Raw genomic sequence first — 18,757 nt, 5'->3', positions numbered from 1 at the left:
ACATTTTTTATTCCCCACAGTGAATTTAGTATGGTGTATGGTGGGTAACAAATCATCATCATCATTTCAGCCTATATACGTCCCACTGCTGGGCACAGGCCTCGTCTCATGCGCGAGAGGGCTTGGGCTATAGTCCCCACGCTAGCCCAATGCGGATTGGGGACTTCACATACACCTTTGAATTTCTTCGCAGATGTATGCAGGTTTCCTCACGATGTTTTCCTTCACCGAAAAGCTAGTGGTAAACATCAAATGATATTTCGTACATAAGTTCCGAAAAACTCATTGGTACGAGCCAGGATTTGAACCCGCGACCTCCGGATTGAAAGTCGGACGTCATATCCACTCGGCCACCACCGCTCCGACACCGCTCCGGGTAACAAATAACCCGACCAAATTACGTAGGTTATGCTTGGTATGTTATCAGGAATCTTAAAACGTGTTTTTAATTTCGTCACTTTGCGTATATTCTGTCCTCTCACGGGTGCATGCGAACGGTACGTCTATATTAAATACTAGGTCTATGCTCTCACTATTCTGGTTGAAAATATTGAAGAATATACCCCCAACATCGCACGAGTTTTATGACCATATCGCATTACAGAATTACAGCATTAGTAAAATCTACTTTATTTCTAGTACTTAGAGTTCAAAGTCTTTAAAATAAGCTTCATTATTGGACTAAGGTTACAATACTTAATTCACGAATATTTGCTAATAATTACATACAAAACTTTAAGGACAGTAGACCTTATTAACTCTAAATACGGTAACGTTTAATACATCAAACTCTCTCTGTCAAATTCTACAGTGAATGGCAAATAGTCATGGCATAATAGGAAGTTTACAGTCACATACGACTTTTTGTTTTCGAAAGTCACGGTCAACGTCTCAACTAGCTAGATCGATTTTTCGCCCCCGAAAACCCCCATATAGCAAATTTTATCGAAATCGTTAGAGCCGTTTCCGAGATCCCCGAAATATATATATGTATATATAACTAAATAAATTTACAAGAATTGCTCGTTTAAAGGTATTAGATAGATACGATAACGTTTAATACAACAAACTCTCTTTGTCAAATTTTACAGTGAATGGCAAATAGTCAAGTTTACAGTCACATACGACTTTTTGTTTTCGAAAGTGACGGTCAACATCCCAACGGTCGGCAACGCGCATGTAACAACTATGAAGTTGTAGGCATCTAAAGGCTACAGTGACTGCTTACCACCAGGCGGGCCGTGTGCTTGTTTGCCACCGACGTAGTATATAAAAAAAATCTGGGCCTTTTTGCGGTTGGTAAACTACAAACTCCATACGCACAAGCGACAAAACTAACCACAAATAAAAGTGCGCGCTTGTAAACAATAGAATTCGCAGGCGTCCATAGGCTACGGTGACTGCTTACTATCAGGCGGGGCCATTTGCTTGTACAAAACGCCGATATATGCCCCATATTTATAAAACAAACTTATTGGGTTTTTTTGCAGTCGGCAACGCGCTTGTATCAACTCTAAAGTTGCAGGGCGAAATTCGCATAATACCCAGTCTGACTAAGATATGGCTCACATATAGTCGAGAAATTGGGACCAGTTCTACCGTGACAGGGTGGCCTAGAGGTTCAGACAATGACATTAGCCCGGTTAGCTAAAGACGCGCCGGTTCGAATCCGACCTTCGCCACTGGAGGCCACCCTGTCACTTTTTGTTTCTTTTACAAAGTAGCGCGGCTGTTATCTTCGGCGTGAGCGTGAGTCTCTTGTCTAATCGCATGACGTCATCGGGGCGCTGCGGGTGCGCTCCGTGGTTTGCTATTTTAGCGGCTTTGAGCAATCGGTGCAAGTGTACTCGGTGCCGCGCCGATCGAACGAAGGGGCATGGAGCAAAATGTTGTAAGCGTCATGATTATCTCACGGCGCTTACGACGTTTTAAGGTCGCGACATGGGTGACGCGAATGTGCACGTGCCACCGCATTCCACAATGCGCAGGTGGCTTGCACCTGTGCGACCTTGAGCGCGCACGTGGCCAGCCGGCCGACCCCGATGCAAAAATACTCGAACGAAGGGGCATGGATCAAAACGTCGTAAGGGCCATGAATTTTTCACGGCGCTTACACGTTTAGGTCGCGACGTTCACGCCCCGCTTCCGTACCGACGTAAGCACCACGAATTTTTCACATCGCTTACGACGTTTTAATGTCGCGACGTGACCTGGGTGTCGTCGGGCCTCCGCCCGATGCACTCGCTCACCGAACTGGCGCCATCTAGGAAGGTGGTGGTAGGTATTTTTTTAAAGATCCGAAAACAAACTCACATAAAGTAGCGCCCTCTAACGGCTCTTTGCCGAACGAACAAGTGACGTCATCTAGCGGAGCATTTCTGAACCTCTCCTCTTCCCTCGCCCCACCCCTCTGTCCCAAACAAACAAACAAACAAAATATACTTTATTCATGTAGGCCTAGCAACAAGCTCTTATGAATCGTAATTAATCTTAATCTAATTATCAGAGCAATTTATTGATGTTAATATTATTCCATAATAAAATTGGATTATTATACATATCAAATTTAACACTAAGAATTTCACAAAAGGATCGTCAAACATTAAAAAGATTGTATAAAAATATACTAGTCTAGAATTTCTAGAATAAAATCTAAATGTCAAAAAAAAAGCATAAGTAACAAAAGAAGTAGATAGTATTACATCGGAATATCCATTTCCTCATCAATAATCAAATATACCTAATAAATAATTAATCATTTCGAATAACAATTAATCCCACGTTGTAATATCATTCATGTAGACTTGTGTGGTATAATAAGCTTTAGAAATAAGTTTACGCTTTACATAATTCTTAAAATTTATTAATAGATAATTCAGTAATATGGTTTGGAAGTTTATTATAAAATCTTACACAATTACCCATGAATGATTTTTTAATTTTATGGAGCCAAGTGAAGGGCACTGCGAGCTTATGTTTATTTCTAGTATTAATATTATGAATTTCACAATTTTTCCTAAAATTTACAATATTTTTATGTACATACAGAATATTCTCATAAATGTATTGACAGTGCACTGTCATTATGTCAATTTCCTTAAATTTATCTCTAAGTGAGTCTCTATGGTTCATTTTGTATATTGCTCGAATAGCCCTCTTCTGCAGAACAAAAATGGTATTTATCTCTGAAGCACCGCCCCACAGTAAAATACCATATGCCATAATGCTATGGAAGTAACTAAAATATACTAATCGAGCTGTTTTCACATCAGTTAACTGACGGATTTTGCTCACTGCAAAAGCTGCAGAGCTCAGTCTATTCGAAAGAGTAGCAATATGGGGACCCCACTGGAGTTTAGAATCTAAAGTTATACCAAGAAAAACTGTACTATCAACTAATTCCAATTCCTCATCCTTCACAATGACACTTGTTTGCACATGCCTTACGTTACTACTAGTGACAAACTTAATACATTTAGTCTTTTTCTCATTTAACAATAAATTATTAACATTGAACCAATTTACTACTTTTGAAATGGCATTGTTTACATCATTGTAAGCTTGTTGCTGTCGTTTGACTTTGAAAATAAGTGAGGTGTCGTCTGCAAACAATACTATATCATGGTGGGTCTTAACAAGGAATGGCAAGTCATTTATGTAGATAAGGAACAGGAAAGGCCCCAAACCAATTTACTACTTTTGAAATGGCATTGTTTACATCATTGTAAGCTTGTTGCTGTCGTTTGACTTTGAAAATAAGTGAGGTGTCGTCTGCAAACAATACTATATCATGGTGGGTCTTAACAAGGAATGGCAAGTCATTTATGTAGATAAGGAACAGGAAAGGCCCCAATATTGACCCCTGTGGTACACCCATAGAGACCAATGACCCAGGTGATCGCTGTCCATTCACATCGACCCGTTGTATTCTACCATTTAAGTAGGACTTAAGTAAATTCAGTGCCAATCCTCTAACTCCGTAATAATGAAGTTTCCTGATTAATGTTTCATGACAAACACAGTCGAAGGCCTTAGATAAATCACAGAAGACACCTAAAGCATCTCGTGACTCCTCCCAGGCATCGAAATTAGCTCAACACCGGCATCAGTTGTTGAGCGACCCCGTGTAAAACCAAACTGCTTATTATGCATCAAATTATTAACGTTAAAATGTCGTACTAATTGAGAAAGAACTAATTTTTCAAAAATCTTGCTAAATGTTGGTAGCACAGATATCGGTCTAAAGTTAGTGGGGTCAGAGCTGCTACCAGATTTAAATAAAGGAATTACTTTACTATGTTTCATTAGATCAGGAAACTCGCCGCAATCAACACTGTTGTTAAATATAACTACCAAGTCAGGCGCTACAATTTCTACTAAGGATTTGACAGCATGGACAGAGACTCCCCAGAGGTCATTCGTTTTTTTGACATTAATTGATTTAAACGCCTTTATTACATCTGAGGTACAAACATGTTCAAAATGAAGGTCTCCACAACACTCTGGAGCGTTATGTTTTAATAATGTAACAGCAGATGAGGGTGATGAATTTAAATCCTTAGTTGTGGATACTGGTACCTCGGTAAAAAATTTTTCAAATTCTGTAGCTACTTCTAAATTGGAATCTATAATTTTGTTATCAATGTTTAGTTTAAGTTCTTTAATTGTGTGTTTCGAGCGACCAGTCTCCACATTTATAACTTTCCAGGTTGCTTTAACAATGTCGGAACTACTTTTTATTTTCTGACTTAGATAATTTCGCTTAGCTATATGACAATCTACTTTAAACTTCTTCGAATACTCCTTCACATGTTCTTTAAATTCATCACTCTGATTAAACCGCCGTTCCTCATATAAGGCATACAGTTCACGTCTTCTTTGATGTAAGTCCGCAGTAGCCCACTCACTAAAAACTGATGCACCACTAACTACGACCGATTTTGAGGTGAATATCGCATTATAATGATCCATAAAAGTGTGAAAGAATGAATTATACATACTATTAGGACTCATATCGGAAGACAAAAAGGGTAGCGCCTGAACTAAACTTAGCTTCATTCTTTCTACGCGGTCCGAGGTTACTGGTACAAAAGTTATTTGTTTTCTCATGGTATTTTTCCTTAATGCCTCAAATACCATTAATTGACCTAAGTGGTCTGATTCTAAATTGCTGATAACTTTTTTAGCGATAGGAAAAATATCTGTGAAAATATTATCTATACAGGTTGCACTAGTAGCAGTCACTCTAGTGGGCTCCATAAACATGTGGTTGAGATTACAAGATTTAAAAAGATTCAATAATCTACAAGACATTGTTGAATTTTCCATAATATTTACATTAAAGTCGCCGCATATAAGCAATTTCTTACTAGAAGATGATATTTTAAGTAGGGCAGATTCCATTATGTTTTCAAATAATTCAAAATTACTTAATGGCGGCCTATACACACAGACAACAATAAATTGCTCTAATTCTACTGCACTTAGTTCTATAGTCCGTTCAACAGACATGGATACAATGTCCTTACGTTCCTTAAATTTTAACTGACTGTTTAATATAATTAATGACCCACCATGTATGGAACTAAGTCTGGTGAACGAACTTCCCGCCTGGTGATTATTAAATTGGGGCATTAATTCCATGGATGTAAGTAAAAAGAGGTAGATATGGTACCAGGCGCACGATCGTGAGCCATTAAATATAGGTTCCGGAACCTATCTTGAGTCAGTCGTACGGGTGACGCCAACGTGTCAACATTGTCATAATCGTCCTTAACCGTCTATTAAATATTGCGAAACAATGCCGTGTTGCGCCTTTTACGAATGTTTCAATAGCTCGAAACATAAAAACAAAGCTCACGGAATCACTTTCCATTCGTAAGTACTGTTATAACATTTGAAAACAATATTATTTGTAAATAAAATTTAATATTATCTTTGTTGTTAAAGAGTGAGTGAGTGAGAGGGATAGCTAAATAATGCATTACCCATGTGAGAAACACGTTTATCCGAGCGTCGCTGTCAAGTATGCATGTGTGCTTCATGCATTGTAGAGTCAGCAAAAAAATTATAAATATGCAACTTTTAAAATCATGTGCTCCTAGTCCTTGAAACTATAGAATCTTAGAGCATATTTAGTAACAGAGATGTCATCGCTGTCATTTTCTTTACGAAACAGTCTGCGGATATTTGCGGGGGAGGGGACGTCAACTACATGATTTGTACGTAACGTACAAATAGCCAGTTTGCACAATAATTGTGAAAGTTTTTCGGCAAAGGGGTAAAGGTCTTAAAGGCCACTCCAGTTATTAAATGCTCTAAGTACTTATAGAATGTGTGTTTTAATAACGATATCTTGCATTTACATACCTAAAACCGGATGTTGCAAGTATGTAGTAGTAGTATAAACTCCATGTACAGATTTCCTGCTGATGAATTATGGAGAAATAAGTGGCTCACTGTCGTCCGTAATCAAAGAAGGGATCCAGAGTGGACATGTACCAAAAATAGCAGAATATGTTCAATACATTTCAAACCGGAACATATGTACACCACCAACAAAGGAAGAAGAAGAATAACAAAAGGCGCTGTTCCTTTTTTTCGGGTACCGCGTTATTTTTATTTGACTTTCATTATTTTATATTTAATTACTATAATTATGTATATTGTAAGTTGAGCAAATGAAAACCTCTCTGTGGTCTAAAATGAAATTACAAGAGCTGAGAGGAAAATACCGTAGGCCGTGAGTTTCTGCCAGCAAAAATCTTTTTTTTTTTTCGAATAATAACGAAGGAAGTCTATTATATACCGTGGGCTCGAATAACCCGAAAGATTTTAACTACATATTTCTGAGGCCAAAAGAAGGGGAAAAATGTCATATAACATTTTGTCAATTTCGCCAAATATTTTTTTTTTTGTTTTTTATTTTCCTTTTAATCTATTTTTTCGCAAAAAATAAATTTTATTCATAAAACTACTACTTAAAACGTATTTTTATTTGTTTATTCGTAACATTTACAGCTAAATAATCGTGATTATTTAAATTTAACGAAAGATATTGAAAAAAGGGGGCCGCTATTTAAGTACCTTTAGAATACATCAAACTAGTTTCGTCGATCTTGGAACTCAAAACAAAAACGGCCGTTTTAACTTTGGACGCGTAGATTGACGAATCCAGCTACATAAAAACTAGCCTGATGTATTCAAAAGATACTTAAATACACATTACGTAGCGGCCCCCTTTTTTCAATATCGTTCGTTAAATTTAAATAATCACGATTATGTAGCTGTAACTGTGACTAGTGTGCACGTTGATGGGCTCTTAAATATAATCAGGAATACACTGTTAAAATCTTTCGGGTTATTCCAGCCCACGGTGTAAGTATAAAAGTAGATAGATATTTACTTGGCTTATAAAATTTGTTTACAATGTATTTTATTAAATCTTTTATTTTAGGTCGCTATGAGATGCGTGACGCCGAATTCCTTAATTAACGTCGATATATCAGACATGGAATCCATTTTTGATAGCCCCCGCAAAGCCTATTTGAAAAAGCGACTTCGCAAGACCGAAGCAGCTAAAACTAAATTGGCAAAACAAAACAAAAACTTAAAAAACATAAACAAAAGACTAAAACAAAAATGTGACAGTCTACGAGATGCATTATTAAAGTTAAAGGCGAAAATGAAGATTCCCGAAGACCATTTTAGAGAAGTGTGGTTAAAAGCTGAAGCTGCTGATTTGTACAAACAAATGGTGAAAAATAAAAATAAAAATCGACGAATGCCATTTAGCCAGAATTTAAGAAAATTTGCTCTAACATTAAACTTTTACTCCCCGATGGGTTATAAATATGTAAGAAAGATATTTAATAATGCCCTTCCTCATCCACGAACACTTAGTAAGTGGTATGAAAAAACGGATGCTTCGCCGGGCTTTACAGCGGAAGCTTTTGACGTCTTAAAAAAAAAATACACAGGTTCTGGAGAGAGAATGCTATGCACGCTTATGGTAGATGAAATGGCCATACGTCAACAACCTTTGTGGAATGGCCGAAAGTCATTGGGGTTAGTCGACCAAGGGATCGGATGCTTAGATAACGACAAAATTGCATCTCAAGCTTATGTAATGATGTTGGTGAGCCTTAACGAAAACTGGAAATTACCGGTAGGATATTATTTTGTACACGGCCTCACGGCGGAATGTCGAGCAAACCTCATAACGACGTGCTTAGTTAAGTGCTGGGATGTTGGAGTCGATGTCGTGGCTTTGACTTTTGATGGTTGTCGCTGTAATATAAATGCTGCGAACCTATTAGGTTGTCAACTAGACAACATGCAAAACTTAAAAACCACTTTTAAACATCCATCACCAGCATGTGACTTGGACGTAGCAGTATTCTTAGATCCTTGTCACATGATCAAACTTGTTCGGAACACTTTTGAGTCAAAACGGCTAATTCTAGATGGTACGGGTGGTGAAATAAAGTGGCAGTTTTTAGTAAACTTACTGAAACTTCAGACAAGCGAAACTCTAAATTTTGCCAATAAATTAAGTCCGAGGCACATTGAATTTAGAAATCAAATCATGAAGGTGAAACTCGCTACACAACTTTTAAGTCAAAGTGTTGCCAGTGCATTGACACTGTGTACTGAACTGCTATCTTCTTCAAGTTTTGAAAATAGTAAAGCTACGGTAGACTTTATTGAAAATTTTAATAATATTTTTGATATTATGAACTCACGAAAACGTGGTCGCTTTGGATTTAAAAAACCTATTTGTCCCGATAATAAAAATGACTTCTATGATTTATTCGACAAAATTAAAAAGTACATATGTTCTTTGCAAATATTTTCAAAAACAAGGCGGACCATCAAAAAAAAAATCGTTATGAAAATTACAAAACAAAAAATTATTGACGCGACATGTAAAACCGGATTCATTGGCTTCATTATTTGCATTGAGAGCTTAAAACATTTATATTCAACATTGATTGATAATAATAACAAATTGAAATATATAGCGACATATAAATTGAGTCAAGACCATTTGGAATTGCTATTCGGTATACTCCGCAGACAAGGTGGTTATAATAACAATCCAAACGTGACACAATTTCGGGGAAGTTATCGCAAGGTGTTAGGTCACTTAGAACTGCGCTCTTCTTTTTCTGGGAATTGTATTCCACTAGACAACTTTCCCCTCCTTACCTGTTCTTCGGCCACGGATAGCATTAATCAAACGACAGAAAGAAATTTATTTGATTTTGATGATGAGGAACAAATGGTCTGTGGGAACTTAGAAAAACACAAAGTCACTAAAGCAAGCACATATCTGCGCGTAAAAAAAATTAAAAACAAAATTGAAAAAAGTGATTCCACTGCAGAGGACAATGTCTATGTGTTAAATGAACTCCTCGATAACCCGTCCAAATTGTCGGTCTCTGCGGAGCAAATCGTAGGGTACATAGCCGGATGGGTAGCACGAGCCCTCATCAAAACTGTTAAATGTGAGACATGTTGCAGCGCCCTTTTAACAAACATGAAACTCGACTTTCACAAACTTATCTCAATAAAAGATATGGGAGGTTTGTGCTACCCATCCTGCGATTTATTTAAAATATGCGCAAAAGCGGAAACTACAATAAAAAAGTTTAATGCTGATAATAAATCGGTCTATTTTGCACGAGAAAGTGACACAATGAAATTAAAAATAAATATTTTGAAATCTTTTGTAAATTCAAATATTTTATTAAACTTAAGTGACCATGCATTCGATCAACCAGCTACATTAAATCACAGATTGTTACTTTTAAAAGCAATAGTTGACAAATATTGTGACGTCAGGATACATTACCTTCATAAAATTGATCCAAACTTGAAAAAAGTAACAAAACGTCAACAGCGAAACAAACTTTCTTTGTTTGAGGGTACATAATTGTTTCAGCTGAATTTTTACCTCACCTTTTTAATCGACTATTTAAAGGGATGAGTTTCTCTAGTCGGGTATGTTTTTTTATGTTTGTTACCTAAGAACTCCGTCATTTAGGAACCGATTTATTAATTTTTTTAAATTAAAAGTTTTCGTATAGGTACCTACTTACAACTTTATCACATTTTTTAGAAGTTCAGTTCTGATGATGGAATTCAAAAGGAATTGAGGAAACACTTAAAATCTTATAGGTACCTATACATATAGTTACTAGATTTTGCCCTGTGCGCGTGTTGTGTAGTTGTTGTTGTCGTGTTGTTGTTAGTAGAACGCTTGGAAGCACCGCATTCACGCAGCTCGGCCTTCGGCCTCGCGTTTCGGGAGTCAGGGTGGAGGCTCCGGGCCTTCGGCCCTCCACCACCGACAAACTTGGAAACCGAACGCCATTTTGAATCCGCCGTTTTGAAAAATAAATTGGGGTTTCAAAAACTGCCAGGGTCCTTCTATGACATTTGGTCGAGCACCCTCCCTCTAACTCCCACCGCTTAGCCGGGCCGTCCAACATTTTTGTGACCAAAGACGGTAGACCAAGTCGGAATTTTCTGGGGGTCATGAGCCCACCCTCTATACGACCGTACAAAAGTCAAATACGTACCCCACGAACCTCCTTCTGGAAGAACAATTATGTCAATCAATCATCGGATTGCGGCTTAATATAATAATAATTTTTGTAGTTTTTGTCTGCAAATTAAGCATTTTCATTCAAAAAGTGGCAATTAGTGTAGTGCAACTGCTGATGATAAACAGAACGGAATTCCTTAACTTGTCCTATTTGTTGAGCATCAAGGTTCTAAGCAGTTGATGAAAATCTGAATGAATACTTTAAATTGAAAATTCTAATATATGGACACACTTGTGGTCTTAAATCGAAAAAAGTGGGACATTGTTGATTTCGCTTTAAAAAAATCGCATACGATAGGGAATTTGATTTAAAAAAATACCACGTATTGCAATTTTTCTAATAAAAATGGTTATAAGTAAGCGGTAAAAAATTAAAGTAATAATGTTTGGAGGAAATTACTCACACTTTTTTTTCTCAAAAACGAAACTAAACACCATTTTCAAATGTTAATATGTTAAAGCATGTTAATATTGTTATACAGATATATTTTCATTTTTGTAAACATATAAATGAATAAACGAAGTGCCTATTTATTTCAATTTCATATTTATTTATTTCCTGACGCTACCTAAAGACCAACGTTGAAGCCGCGTAGGTATTCCCATGACTTACAACTTGGCCAATATAAGTGAATCCGTGTATCTGTTGTAACTATGAATAAACAGGGTTCACACTTTTACATTGGTTCCTTTGAATCGTGCGCTCGGTAAACGATTGGAATATACATACTAGGAGTACCTAGCACTGGTTATTCGCTCTTGCCAAGCGTGTCTTTTTGGACGAACCATTTTAATTGAGACCTCGAGATCCCTACTGCCATGCGTAAACAGAGACCATATCTTTATACTGGTTTTTTTGACGCGACTTTAGTTTAACATGGCGAATACTCGACCAGGGTTTCAGAAGTATAAAACGAGGGTTAATTTCGTGTTTTAAAATATGATACTCAATGATTCGATATTAATCTCAGTGCAACTCGCTCGCTCATATATTTGCGTGAGAGAGACGAACTACGTTTAGGTAATATCAAATCGAGATATTAATAAAAAATCTAAATCTAAATGACATAACTTCAAGACGACATTGTAAGAACTATGTAAGTCTCGCCTACACATATGCATAATGTTATAAGTTTATCTCTGTCGCACCTCGTGCAATGCGAAAAATATAGGGGTCTCGCTTGCACAGCTGTGTTAACTGTATTCGGTTATCTCTATTACTCGTTGTGCACATATACAGTATAACAGTGTGTAAGTTTTTGCAAGTGTATGGGTGCTGGATCACATTTTAGTTTTAGCAACTATGAACGTCACGCGTCTATATTAATTAATAAGGTCATTGATTAATTCATTATTATTTAACCAATGTTCAGTAAGACATAAAATATCAATATTAAAATCATTCAAAAAAAGTTCTATCTGTAATTTTTTTCCTCTAATACATTGAATATTCTGATGCACCAGGTGGATATACTTTCCATGTTTGCAGTATTTTTCATTATATTTATTTAAAACTAAATTGCCAGAGACAGAATCTTTTGTCTTAACAGCTAGTTTAAATCTATTAAATCATTGGTTATGACTGGAACCAATTCCATGTTCATACTGGGCTACTCAATAGGAGCAGAATTGTCTGCCAAATTCTTGGCAGAAATGTCAAGTAAATATGATAGCGATAAAGCTATTTGTCTTTTGTAATAATTTGAAAGGCAACACTTGCCTTTAGTCAAAAACACCATAGGCATATGGTATTTACTAACAAAATTGTTAGTGTAAATTATGCTTAACTTACTACTATATGTACAAAGATTATATAGAGATATATTTAACTTATGTCTAGTGGTATTTTCTGCCTCTGACATTTGCTCACAATAGGGGAATGTGAAAAAAATAATTTCATGCACTGCAAGCGAGTTTAACTGTTCAAAGTATTTAATTAAATTATTTTTGTTCACATTACCCCTATTCCCCATAAGAATAAGCAGTGTTGTCTTAGAATTAATATTACTGTCATTTAAAATTTGTTTTAAGATATTTTCAAAGCTATTGTGAGGCAGACAATTGCTGATTGTACTAAGTCCCTTTAGGTAAAAGCTTAAAAATGAGCTCATATTGCTTCCAATTTCATCAGAATACATAATAACATTAGGTTTAGGTGTGCTTTGTTGCCCCTCTCACCTCTCCCCCTTTCAACCTTTCCCCCTCACCCCTCCCCTCGCACCCCTACCCCTCTGGACCATTCCCCTCCCCTCTACCCCTCTCACCCCTCCCCCTGCTCCCTATAATCTCCCTGCTCCCAATAAATGAATTTGTATGTGTAAAAATAAATAGACGTTTAATTTTATTACTAATCTAGACTAAATAGCTCGCTAACGTCTTACCGTGCTATGAAAACTCTCTAAGATTCGATGCCTATTGATAAGAAACTAAAATAACTTTTAGAGATGCCACGAATTCGGTAAAACATAATGTATTATTTTGAGTTACATTTATGCGAAATCTGGTCGCCTACAATTGTTATGCGATAGTAATACTTTAAAAGTTAAGGTTATATGTATGTTAATAAAATACGGCAAGACGTTAAATTAAGTTAATAATTTGTGTGGTTTCATAGCTCAGAAGCACTACCACCAGTTTTAACATTGACATATTCACTCACGTTTAAGTAACTTACTTTCTATGCATCTCGCTCGTACTCGCATATTAGTGCAAGCGAGATGTATAGAAAGTAATTTACGTAGACGCGAGTTAATCTGTCAATGTCAAAACTGGTGGTAGCCGTACAGGAACATCAGTACCTCGCGTTGGGTTGGGACACGACAGGTTAGCGGATAAACGTAGTTACAATATTTTTTTAATTTTTTAAATCAATATTTATTAAATCTTTTTCAAAGTATTAGGCCTCTGTGTAAAAAGTCTCTCTAAATATGTATTAAAATTGTATATATAAAAATTATACATAATGAAAAAAAGTTCTAACATAAACCTATTTACAGGTGGCGGTGCCAACTTTTTGAGAAACGATCTTTACGATATTTTTCTCGAAAACTAAGCCACTTATCGGAAAACGGGTCAGAGTGGTCGATGCAGCTCGATATGTACATTACAAATATCACAAAAAGTCAATTTTGGCAAAATGTCGAAAATCTGCCTTTTAGACTAGGACGGCAGTATACATTGTAACGTAATACGTTACATGTTTCGTAAAAATAGACCTTAAGAAATACTACTTAACTAATTAAAATATATTTACAATCCTAAACTAAAGTACATACTAAATTATACAAAAATACTGTCTTAAAACTAGCTAAATTATAAAATCATCATCACGCTGGTTAATTTAAATATGTCGCGCCATAGTTATAACATTCACTCACACTAATGTTCACATTCGCGAGTGCATGAATGTATGCACTGAACGGAGCGCTGTGTCATCGCCCACGGCCGCTGGCTCGTGCATTTTACCTTTGAAGTTGAGTGGAACGCACGTCGTCTAATTATCGATCTCTGCTACGGATAAAATATTGAAACCGTAATCGAATTTTAACTTCGTCCCTACGTGTTCCTCAACTATTATAAAATCACTGTGGTGTTAATTATGTTTTTAAGTGTACCCCGAATTGGGTAAGTGGATACATTTTATATGCTAGTTGCTTAGAATGTTGTAGTGTTATTTTATTGCTTTGGAATTTTAACTTGCATATCGAAATCACAACCATTTCATAGTAATTGCCATTTAACTAAAGATTTATCACTTCTTCACTATAGTTTTGTTCATAGTCATCATGGCCTTTTGTCAATCGACCCTCCATTTTGTATTAAAAATATAATTGCATTTAAATTTCTCTCTTTCGTTTAATTACTTCGCCTTTTTGTAATCTCCGTATCTGAATTGTGGACTTCCACGGCAATATAATTCCACTATAAACTCCACGAAAGCCAACTCCGATGGTATGGACATGTAATGCGTCGAGAAAAAGATCACCCGGTAAAAATTGCACTTGAAATTGACATAGGCAAACAACCACCGGGCCGCCCAAAAGCCACCTGGTGGAGAAACCTGGAGAAACAGTCGCTAAAAATACCAGCAACCTACTATGACAGAGCCAAATGGCGGAAGCATATTCAGAGGGCCGACCCCAAATGAAATGGGAAGTGGCACGGAGAAAGAAGAAGAAGATAATTGAATCATCCTGGATCTTTAGGGTGTGTAGCTACAAAAAATTTGATTTCCCGGGAAATGCTTGAAAAAATCTAGACCAACTTGGTCAAGGAAGTACGCGTACTTGAAAAAATGGGGTTTAACATAAGTATACCCTAATAATGTAAAATAAATTGTTACGTGTAAGCTAACATGCATTGTAGTGTGTGTAACTTGTGGGACTTTAATTATGTCCTTGACATGATATTTTCCGATTTTCCCAGTGTCTATCTCCTGAAGATCGTATACGACATCCGAATGCTTCTTGATGGCTTTGCATTTCAGGAAGCGCGGTGCCAATTTTGCGGAGAAGAAGTGTGCTGCGTTTGACTGTACAAAATTACGCCGCCATACGATATCGCCTACGCTTAGCCGTATTTCCTTACGGCGCAGGTTATATCGTACCGCGTTTTGTTTGTACGCCTTGGTCAAAGCATCAGTGACACGCTGGAAGATATCTGCCATCTCGTTGAGAGCAGTTGCTCTGTCGGACCGGTTGGAAATTTGGAGGTCCTATGAAGTATTTGAACAAATTAAATTATTTTCCAGAAAATATTTTTAATTTGTTTTTTATCAAGTAGAAACACTACTATATAAATTATAAACTGAAATAAATGTCATATACTAAGAAAAAGTGACCAAGGCCTCCAGTGCCCCAGGCTGGAATCGAACCAGCGTCCTCTGCTATCGCGGCAGGTGTGGCCCGGTGGCCGAGTGGTTCAGGCACCTGCCGCGATAGCAGAGGACGCTGGTTTGATTCCAGCCTGGGGCACTGGAGGCCTTGGTCACTTTTTCTTAGTATATGACATTTATTTCAGTTTATAATTTGGAGGTCGTCTAACGAATTTGGAATACCGCCCCTAATGGAATGCAGCATGCCATCCGTCATCATCTCTCGCCCCTTTGCCAACAAAAATGGTGTATGCCCCGTTACAATATTAATAGTGCTATTCAAAGATAGCTGGATTTGCGGTAGGTACTTAGACCAATTCCTTTGGTCTTGTCCTACTAAAATAGCTAGGCAGGTCTCGATAGTTTGATTAAAGCGTTCCACTGTATTAGATTGAGGTGCATAATATGCGTTATAAAATATTCGTGGTATTGAATGTGTGGCACAAAAATCTTTAAATTGTTTACTTTGAAATATTGTTGCGTTGTCGCAAATTAAAACACATGGAATTCCTTCTTTATTTAAAATTTCTGATTCTATAAATTGATAACCGATTATGTGGTTTGCTCGAACGCAGCCCTACGGCAGGTGTCAATTGTGACACTCGATTGGCGCGGCCCGGACTGTCAGAAGAGGATCGCCCGCGCCATTACTGCGTCGGAGTGTGATTTACTTGAAGCTACGCCTGTTTTCCGAGTTTTATGTATTAAATCCTTTATTTAATGATGTATGGTGTTTTCCCTCTTAACAGTTCAGAAGCGCGATACGTAATTATACTTGTGCTTCGTCCTCGAGATTAGTATCCTGGAATATTTATATATTTGTAGTAACACGTAAGTGACACCACTCCAACACTATAGTTTAGATTGTTGTTTTTTTTTTTTTGTAGGTAGTCTCACCCTTGGCCACGAACGTCAAGTCATTCACGTTTTAGTGCGGAAGTGCAGAATCTAGGGACGAACGCGACCGTTACTATGAATACTCGGATCGCTCGGATGAAAACTCAAGTAAGTAATTATATTTCTTCATTAACCTACATAGGTGGAATTGATACTTACCTAAAGGTAATGACAATGACGAAAAACGTAAACAACCGTGTACCTGCGACAAACGTGTCTTAAGATTATTTGTACCTACGTGCAATAAGGAATGTAATCTGGGCGGTTTCTGGGACCGTTTCGTACTACCTTATAAGGCGCGGACGTAAACAAACCACGACCAGGGCAGTTTTTGGGACTGTTTCGCAGTGGATGTATATACGATAGGTACCTACCTTCTCAGGACAGTTTGTGGGACTGATCCGATACAAGGCTTAGCAAACCTGGACAGTTATTTGGGACTGGTCCGCAGCAGATTATGTATGATACTTGCCTTTCCAGGACAGTTTGTGGGACTGATCCGATACAAGGCTTAGCAAACCTGGACAGTTTTTGGGACTGATCCGATGCAACCTTATCACTTGGCACTTCTCGTATATGTACCCGTTGTACCTATACACACCAACAATTTTAACATGTCTCATAATTATCGATTACAGTTCGACACGAATCGGAAAATTCGTTGGACGGAGATATTTATGGAGATTTCCCAGAATACCCACCAGAAGAAGATCCCGTGGAGATCATAGAACCCGACGCCCCTACACGTGCAGTCGTGGGTAACGCTGCACCCATCGCTACGCCCATCGCTGGACCCGCCGCTAGTCCTATCAATACGCCTACCACCACGTCTACCGTTACGTCTACCGTAACGACAGCCGCTACACATACCGCAGCGCATGTCACGTGCCCCGCCGTAGCGACAGATGCGCTTTGTGCCGTAAGTACTGGCGCGGAGGTACTGCAGAAGGAGAGCCCTACGGCGTTAGACAGCTCTGTACTGGAAATCCTGGGCGAAGATCCGTCTGAAAGTATACAGTACGGAAGCGAGATACGTAAAGAATTAGCAAACAGGCTCGAACACATCGCCACTACTGGCCTATCAAAAGAAGTGCGCAAAGAATTATTAGAGGCCTATCTCATACCGGCAAACTGTACCAAGATTGGCGCACCCCTGATGAACGCGGAAATTAAGGCTGCCGTCACCGACGTAATAACCAAAAGGGACAAGGGCATCGAAATGCGACAAAAACAGCTAGCATGTGCAATTTCAGGGCTAGCAGGAGTAATTAATACAGAACTTGAGTCCAGTGAAAAGAACAATGAGCGGCTGAAGCAACTCATGGATATAGGCCGCATTCTTTGCGACGTACAACATAGCGAGTCAGTTACTAGACGTAACTTTGCCATATACTCTATAAAAAAGGATCTCAAGGATCATATAACAAATACCAAAATCGACAAATACCTGTTCGGCGAGGAACTGGCGGAAACTTTAAAGACTGCCAAAGCAGTATCAAAATCGGGCACTGAATTAAAAGTGAAAAGCCAAGTTAGAAGCGTGAAACCATTCACACCTACCAGCAATTTAAACTGGAGAGCGCGGGCCCCAGCACGCAGGCAGCAGGGCCCTCAGCGAAACCGCGAGCCTGCTCATCGCTCATCGACGCCGGGTCCATCTTCAAGACACACACGAACTCCGAGGCACGGCTACTCGTCCAAGACATCGCAGCCTCCGCAGAGACAACAGCGGCGTCGTTAGACACGGTAATGTACGCTGGCCAATTGTCTAGGTTTCGTGCGCAGTGGGAGATGCTAACCAATGACCGAACAATCCTATCATGGATAACAGGCTACAAAATAAAGTTCACGAGCCCAGTCGTTCAGCACCAGATCCCCAGCGCAGTGCACTATACCAACACTGAGAAAGCCCATTATAGCGAGGCAATACAAAATTTACTCAACATAGGGGCTATCTCAGTCTGTAGACCATGTCATGGCCAGTTTTTGTCCAGCATATTTCTCCGTCCCAAACCAAATGGTAAAATGAGATTCATCTTAAATCTCAAGAATCTAAATAAATTCATAAAAACCGACCACTTTAAGCTCGAAGATTTTCGTACTGCAATCAAATTAGTGTCGAAAAACTGTCATATGGCTACAATAGACCTCAAAGATGCCTATCTACTGATTAAAATACATAGAGAATCTAGAAAATACCTTAGATTTCTATGGGACAACAAAATATTCGAATTCAATGTGCTACCATTTGGTTTGAACGTGGCGCCATACATTTTCACCAAAATAATGAAGCCAGTTGTAAAACTATTAAGAAGTTGTGGCTATTTGTCAACCATCTACTTAGATGATTTATTCCTTATAGGTCAAAGCTATAA

General features: G+C 38.0%; 1 protein-coding gene across 1 annotated transcript; it reads left to right on the top strand.

The window, feature by feature from the left end:
- Positions 1-16,208: 16,208 nt before the first annotated feature.
- On the top strand, positions 16,209-18,343 carry LOC134805581 (uncharacterized). The gene is made up of 3 exons (XM_063778857.1): positions 16,209-16,250; positions 16,418-16,490; positions 17,021-18,343. The coding sequence occupies exons 1-3, from the start codon at positions 16,209-16,211 to the stop codon at positions 18,121-18,123; spliced, it is 1,218 nt and encodes a 405-aa protein (XP_063634927.1). The 3' UTR covers positions 18,124-18,343.
- Positions 18,344-18,757: the final 414 nt, after the last annotated feature.

This window comes from Cydia splendana, unplaced genomic scaffold (genome assembly GCF_910591565.1).
Source record: "Cydia splendana unplaced genomic scaffold, ilCydSple1.2 scaffold_45_ctg1, whole genome shotgun sequence".
NCBI lineage: Eukaryota > Metazoa > Arthropoda > Insecta > Lepidoptera > Tortricidae > Cydia > Cydia splendana.
The sequence above is the reverse complement of the archived record's forward strand: the minus strand, read 5'-3'. Positions and strand labels throughout refer to the sequence as shown.